Here is a 7,435-nt window from a genome sequence, read left to right as displayed (position 1 = left end):
TGAGAGCATGAGTATGTGTGTGTGTGTGTGTGTGTGTGAGAGAGAGAGTGAGTGTGTGTACTCACTGCTGCTCGCTGAGTTGAGCTCAGTTTCCTCTTGGAGGTTTTTATCTGGAACTCAAAGTCACTTCCGGTCAGGCATATGTCCTCGTCCCCCAAACTGCGACACACACACACACACACACACTCACTCACTCACTCACACACTCACACACACACTCACACTCACTCTCTCTCTCACACACACACACACACACACGCTCTCTCTCTCACACACACACACACACACACGCTCTCTCTCTCACACACACACACACACACACGCTCTCTCTCTCACACACACACACACACACACGCTCTCTCTCTCACACACACACACACACACACGCTCTCTCTCTCACACACACACACACACACACGCTCTCTCTCTCACACACACACACACACACACGCTCTCTCTCTCACACACACACACACACACTCACACTCACTCTCTCTCTCACACACTCACACTCTCACACACACTCACTCACACACACACACACACGTGTAACTCACACCTGATCATGTTAATCTCACCGCAGACACGCAGGTGAAGGTCTGGATGAATAAGTACGGCTGGACGGAGAATGAAGATGGACAGATATTCATTCATTACCAGGAGGAGAGCGTCAAGCCCAAGAACATTGTGGAGAAAATCGACTTTGAGAGTGAGTTTGTCTGACTGACATCGACTTCTCGCTTTCATTCAGAGTTCAGTATTTGATGAAGTGTTTCTCATGATGACTGATGTTCTCTGGTGTCCACAGGTGTGTCCAGCATCATGGCGACGTCACAGTGAACACACACACACACACACACACCTCATGCCTGAGCTTCCTCTTGATTGAATTTTACAATAAACTCATTTCAGTTAAGAAATTTGGAGTCTTAATTTCATTAAAATCGCACAGAGTTATGCTCTTCAGATATTACAAAAATATGACAGTTTTGGATTTTTTATTCTTTAGGAAAGAGTGAAAATGTATGGAAGCTTGTTTTGCAATTTGCAACTTTTTATCCCACAATTTGGCAGTTTTTTTCCCCCCTCAGAATTGCACGATATAAACTCATTAAAAAGTAACAGTTAGCTTTTACATTTTTTATCCAGTGGCAGAAACAAGCTTCCATACAAATGTGATTGTTTAAAATATGCATTTATAAATTATAATATGTGGCCCTGCAGCACAAAAGCAGTCATAAGCAGCACAGGTATATTTGTAGCGATAGCCAACAATTCATTGTATGGGTCAAAATTATTGATTTTTCTTTTATTAAGTAAAAATCGTGTTCCATAAAGATATTTTATAAATGTTCTACCGTAAATATATCAAAACTTAATGTTTGATTAGTAATATGCATTGCTAAGAACTTCATTTGAACAACTTTAAAGATGATTTTCTCAATATTTAGATTTTTTTGCACCCTTATTGACTGGTTTTGTGGTCCAGGGTCACAATAACCCGAGATTGACAGACCTCTGTGTGACAACTAGCCCCAGTCTGATCTCTATAGAAAACTGATCAAAGACTAAACTTCAAGGAAAATCAGTGGATGTGCAAAATATTGCCTTAGTTTTGACAAATTTTCAATCACAAAAATCGCTAATTTGAAGACATTGCGTCCAAATTCTACTGGTAATGAATGACGCAAACACTAATAATAATAAGTGAATGAAAAACGAGAAAACTTCGAGTTGAGTCCTGCACTACGAAATTGAATTTCTGTGCAATAATATGTTGATTGTAGCAAAGTTTTATGTACACAACTGTAGATTTGTTAAAGTTTCTCCTTGTTTTACGGCATTTAAAAATGATTTTAGAATTTTATTTCAAACCATGAAACAATTAAAAACGAAGAGTGCCTTAAAACTCTCTAAACTTCTGTCAACATACTTGGTTTGACCCCCTCCCCCCTGAAATGTAATTTAATTTGTCTTGTAATGTGCTTTTAGTAGGCTGTTATTGTAATGTTTATTTTATTGTTTTAGTGTTATTTTGTTTATTATGTGCTGCTTGGATTTATTGTTAATGTGTTTAACAATGGAAAGATGACAATGCCTGTTTGTTATTTGAAGGTTTACTACAGTGATAAAAAACACACACATAAAAAAAACCCTGCAGTACGTCTTCCGAGCACGTCATCGCGCGTTCTGCGCCGGCGCATGCGCAGTGGAGCCGAAGCGCTGTCCAGGGTGCTGAAATCATCTCTCCATCTACACGCCTTCATCTCCTGGACACTTTGAAGCTGTTATATGTATAAAGCCATATGCATACGGAGCAGAAGAACACGCTCTCTTGTGTGTGATGTTTTAGGCGTGATCGAAGGATGATTGGACTGATCGGACAGCTGAGGTACTTCAGCGCTGTTTACATTCATTCACTGAATACAGTCACAGTCATAACGGCGATCATCATCACGAATGTGACTGTAAAGGGTTCTACTGTGTGTCTGAAATATGAAGGCAGGCTCAATGGATTGAGATTTTTTAATTACACTGAATATTGAATCATCATTTTTGTTGAATTCATATCAAACAATAATTTCGCTTTGATTGTAGGACTAGTTAATGGTTAGGGTTTGTGTGTTAGCACACTATCTTACTGGAATAGTTGTCCCTCCCAAGGTTTATTGGTGAAAATGTGTTGGAAATGTGCTCACGCTCAGGCATTCTGACGGCACCCATTCACTGCAGAGCATCCATTGCTGAGACAGTGCTGCTTTGAATCAGTGTGCATTGTGAAATGAAGCTGTCTGTTCTCCAGTTGATGGACGGGTCTCTGTCGGAGCAGCGGTCGGTGTTCCTGGGGTCCGAGTCACACGGTCAGCAGGTGCTCCGTGTTCTTCAGGGTTTCAGAGAGAGAGGAGTTCTGTTCGACTTCAGCATCCGTGTGCAGGAGGAGACGCTGCCGTGTCACCGCTGTGTTCTCGCCGCATGCAGCGACTTCTTCAGGTGCATACAGCACATAGCAGTAGTGAACACTGCACTTCACATAAAAACAGCTGTTTTCTATGTGAATATCTGATAACTGTCATTTATTTCTGTGATGCGCAGCTGTATTTTCAGCATCATTACTCCAGTCTTCAGTGTCACATGATCTTCAGAAATCATTCTAATATGCTGATTTGCTGCTCAAGAAACATTTCTGATTATTATCAATGTTGAAAACAGTTGTGCTGCACGATATTTTTGTGGAAACTGTGATGCATTTTATTTTTCAGGATTCACAGATGAATATAAAGTTCAAAAGAACAGCATTTATTTGAAATAGAAATCTTTTGTAACATCATAAATGTCTTTACTGTCACTTTTGATCAATTTAATGCTTCCTTGATGAATAACAGTGTTAATTTATAAAACAGGGCGATGTTTGAGCTGGACATGCGGGAGCGTGATGACGGCAGCGTGACGCTCAGTAACCTCTCGCCGCAGGCCGTCCACACCTTCCTGGATTTCGCGTATTCTGGTGAAATAGAGATCAGAGAAGACAATGTGGACATGCTGTTTCAACTGGCCTCTTTCCTGCAGGTGAGACGGAAGAAATGACGCGTCACGTTATTATTGTTATTATTAGATTAAGGTTTTGTTGTTTTTATTGCACTGAACACAAAGTAAAAGGGGTATTTAACATCAGATAATACTATAATAATATGCATAAACTACGATGGAAACACATTTACCGAATAAATTCCTCCATGCGCATTGAAAAAGTCATGTGACTGCGCTATGAGACGGGATAACTTACGTTAACAGCTTTATCATGTCTTCTGTCTTTCCTTCGCTCAGGTGGGCTTCCTCTCTCGCGCTTGCAGTGGCTTCCTGGTCCAAACGCTGGATCTCTCCAACTGCCTGCAGCTGTTAGCGCTCGCCGAGGGTTACGGCTCCTCGCGCCTCCTGCGTCGCGCAACCGACTTCGTCACGCAAAACTTCCACGCACTTTCCTCCACTCCGGACTTTCTGGAGATGCCGGCGTGCGTCTTGGAGCACTGCCTGTCTTCGGACGCACTCAACGTCCCAGACGAAGAAAGCGTCCTGCATGCGCTGCTCCGCTGGACGCAACACGAGCCGCAGTCGCGCAAAATCCTTCTACCGAAGCTGCTTCCGCAGGTCCGTCTGCACCATCTGCGTCCGTCTGCGCTGGAGGAGGCCGAGCGGCTGCTGAGCGCAGACGGATGCTGCATTAGCGCGATTAAACAAGCTCTCGCAGGCGTTCATCGCTTCAGCGGCTTGTTTTGCGATGCTCGGCCTTCTACGACATCCAGCTATATTTTTGTGCACAAAACAGAGGATAGCGGAGAGATCCGGCATGCGTTCTGCTACAACATTGGTGCGGATCTCTGGATGGAGCTTCCAAACGACGCCACGCAGATTTTAGACCGGCCCGGATCATCGCTCACCAGTTTCGGAGAAAAACTCTTCATCATTGGCGGATGCCGCGGGGAATGTCGTCGCACTATTCGCCTGCACATCGCCGCGCATCAGCACGACGCGACGGACGAAGTCTGGTGCTACTGTCCCGTCTCGCGCAGCTTCACAGCAGCTCTGCGCATGCGCGACCCACGGACGATGCATGCATCCATCGCCGCTCTAAATCGCATTTACGTAATCGGCGGGAAAACACGTGACGCTTGTAGCATTCTGGACGTTGAATGCTTTGATCCTCTAAGCGGCGTTTGGACATCCGTCAGCCCTCTTCCCAAAGGAATCTACTTTCCGGAAGCGAGCGCATGCGGAAGCATCATTTACACGCTCGGATCAGAGGTGGAGATTACCGAAGCTTTCAATCCTTCGCTCGACTGTTTCTTCCGCTACGATGCCGTTGCGGATCAGTGGTGCCAACTAGTGGCAGAGTTCGGCCAGTTCTTCCACGCAACGCTCGTCAAATCTGTGTCCATCAACGACACGCTATATCTGTGCGATCTGTCTACGTATAAAGTCTACAGCTTCTGTCCGGATAGTTGCGTTTGGAAAGGCGAAGGCTCCTTCGAATGCGCTGGGTTCAACGCGGGCGCCATCGGCGTGCGGGATAAGATCTACATTCTGGGTGGCGATTATTCGCCCGATGAGATCACGGACGAGGTGCAGGTGTACGACAGCGGACGGTCCGAATGGCAGGAGGTTTCGCCGATGCCGCGAGCGCTGACGGAGTTTCACTGTCAGGTGCTGAGCTTCAACCGCTACAGAGACCCGTGGAGGAGAGAAACCGCCGAAACGCCCTGAATTAGAGATCTGGGGCCTCATTTATAAAATGTTGCGCAGAAACCATCCTAAATTTGATCTTACGATCATCTCTTAAATATGCGTACGTCAGGGGCGTTTCCTCCGAGTAAGCAAGGGAGGCAGCTATGTTTCCATCCACCTATTTTTATGCAAATTTTGGAATATCGCATAAAAAAACGCTGGATGGAGGCATCAAGATGCGCATAAATTCTAAAAATGCGCGTAAAAAACTTATGCGCACAATTGAGTACGATAAACTTTTTATCTGATAAGAAAAAAATTTGCATAAACTACAATAGAAACACATTTACAGAATAAATTCCTCCATGCGCATCGAAAAAGTCATGTGACTTTGCGCTATGAGACTAGCAGCGGACGGATCTCCTTCACAGCATCTATATGTTGTTTTGGTTGTTCTGAAATATCTGAGCAAAGTCTGTCGTCAAAGTATTTCTGTATAATTGTCTTACAGACTGTGTTCCCAAACAACAGCATCAGCCTCCAAAAGCAATGACCGCATTTATTGTTTCGTCTGCTCTCTCTGAGGCGCAAATAATTTATTATACAGTATATAAAATTATTATATTCAGTGGCTTCTCCTAGTTTTCTTAGAGATATTTAGTGCCAGTTTATCAGGTAGTGACAATTTTGTTCTCTTTGACTCGTTGGATGGAAACTGTGCTAATGTTTTATGCGATATTCCAGTTTTGCGCATAAGTTAAATTCGCATCTTTGGATGGAAACATAGCTAATGTCTCATCAAAAAATTGGATGAGAAAATGGTAGCTATTACAGGAATAAAACAAGGCAAATATTACGAAATATGACATTAAAAGTATAAAAGTCACTCGTTTTTATGAAGTAACACTGTCCAACAGCGACATCCGCAGGTGAAGTTACAGCGGAGGCTTGCCTCCCTTCAGCCCATTGACTTACAACAGAGACCCATTAGCTGCTGTAGGTTTAGTGGGGGGTAATTGAGAATGAATGGGGGAAAGTCATGTGAGACATGTGATTGGATATGACTGGTTATGCTCGGCTGTGATTGGTTCATGCGATAAATCCCGCCTCTTGTGTTCGTGCGCATTCCGCGTTCGCGAATCGGTCTGAATGAACAATATAATGGTGTTAATGGGAAGACTAATTAAAAAAAAGTAAGTAAACAACTCACACACTAAAATTATTATATTCAGTGGCTTCTCCTAGTTTTCTTAGAGATATTTAGTGCCAGTTTATCAGGTAGTGACAATTTTGTTCTCTTTGACTCGTTGGATGGAAACTGTGCTAATGTTTTATGCGATATTCCAGTTTTGCGCATAAGTTAAATTCGCATCTTTGGATGGAAACATAGCTAATGTCTCATCAAAAAATTGGATGAGAAAATGGTAGCTATTACAGGAATAAAACAAGGCAAATATTACGAAATATGACATTAAAAGTATAAAAGTCACTCGTTTTTATGAAGTAACACTGTCCAACAGCGACATCCGCAGGTGAAGTTACAGCGGAGGCTTGCCTCCCTTCAGCCCATTGACTTACAACAGAGACCCATTAGCTGCTGTAGGTTTAGTGGGGGGTAATTGAGAATGAATGGGGGAAAGTCATGTGAGACATGTGATTGGATATGACTGGTTATGCTCGGCTGTGATTGGTTCATGCGATAAATCCCGCCTCTTGTGTTCGTGCGCATTCCGCGTTCGCGAATCGGTCTGAATGAACAATATAATGGTGTTAATGGGAAGACTAATTAAAAAAAAGTAAGTAAACAACTCACACACATAGATATAATTAAAGATATAATATAAAATAAGACTTAAATGGGCTGAAAACTTGATCTGTGGGAGTTTTTAGTGAATAATCAGCTTGGTTAAATTTGAAGTAGCCTAAATCTCCTGTCTCTGATCAATATTTACCGAGCTTTGATGACTGATGATCCAAAAAATTAAAACATAGTTAAAAGTTCATTATTAAAAAGAATAGCTGAACATAAGTTCAAAATAAAATATATTTTTAAATTGTTACTGCCTTGAGTTATTATTTTGGAATAAATGTAAAATGCCTAAAAACACTAACTTGATGAGATTCATACATGGCTTTAATAAATAAAATATTCATTACATTGTTAATGTAAAAATATAAAATATAATTTTTTTTTTCTTTTTCCGATAGTGTAAAT

The 7,435-nt window shown here is 42.3% G+C and overlaps 2 protein-coding genes across 3 annotated transcripts in view; both read left to right on the top strand.

Annotated features, from left to right (window-relative positions):
• eif3k (eukaryotic translation initiation factor 3, subunit K) overlaps positions 1-920 on the top strand; it is a 4,412-nt gene extending 3,492 nt beyond the window's left edge. For both annotated transcript variants that reach the window (XM_016515301.1, XM_016515300.1), the window contains exons 7-8: positions 584-709; positions 809-920. In XM_016515301.1, coding sequence (XP_016370787.1) covers positions 584-709; positions 809-840 — 158 coding nt within the window. In that variant the 3' untranslated portion in view covers positions 841-920. The remainder of the gene's footprint in view (positions 1-583; positions 710-808) is intronic.
• A 1,242-nt stretch (positions 921-2,162) lies between these two features.
• On the top strand, positions 2,163-5,314 carry kbtbd3 (kelch repeat and BTB (POZ) domain containing 3). Its single transcript, XM_016515292.1, has 4 exons — positions 2,163-2,392; positions 2,804-2,991; positions 3,402-3,567; positions 3,826-5,314. Exons 2-4 carry the CDS (start codon positions 2,807-2,809, stop codon positions 5,257-5,259), a joined length of 1,785 nt encoding a protein of 594 aa, XP_016370778.1. The 5' UTR covers positions 2,163-2,392; positions 2,804-2,806; the 3' UTR covers positions 5,260-5,314.
• Positions 5,315-7,435: the final 2,121 nt, after the last annotated feature.

This window comes from Sinocyclocheilus rhinocerous, unplaced genomic scaffold, assembly GCF_001515625.1.
Source record: "Sinocyclocheilus rhinocerous isolate Xijiao unplaced genomic scaffold, SAMN03320098_v1.1 scaffold867, whole genome shotgun sequence".
Taxonomy (NCBI): domain Eukaryota; kingdom Metazoa; phylum Chordata; class Actinopteri; order Cypriniformes; family Cyprinidae; genus Sinocyclocheilus; species Sinocyclocheilus rhinocerous.
Note: the sequence above shows the minus strand (reverse complement) of the source record. Positions and strands in the feature narration are given on the sequence as shown.

Coding starts and splice junctions, on each gene's coding strand:
- kbtbd3 (XM_016515292.1), top strand. CDS start 2,807: ATGGACGGGTCTCTGTCGGAGCAGCGGTCGGTGTTCCTGGGGTCCGAG. Junction 2,992..3,401: donor GCATGCAGCGACTTCTTCAG/GTGCATACAGCA, acceptor TTTATAAAACAG/GGCGATGTTTGAGCTGGACA. Junction 3,568..3,825: donor AACTGGCCTCTTTCCTGCAG/GTGAGACGGAAG, acceptor TCCTTCGCTCAG/GTGGGCTTCCTCTCTCGCGC.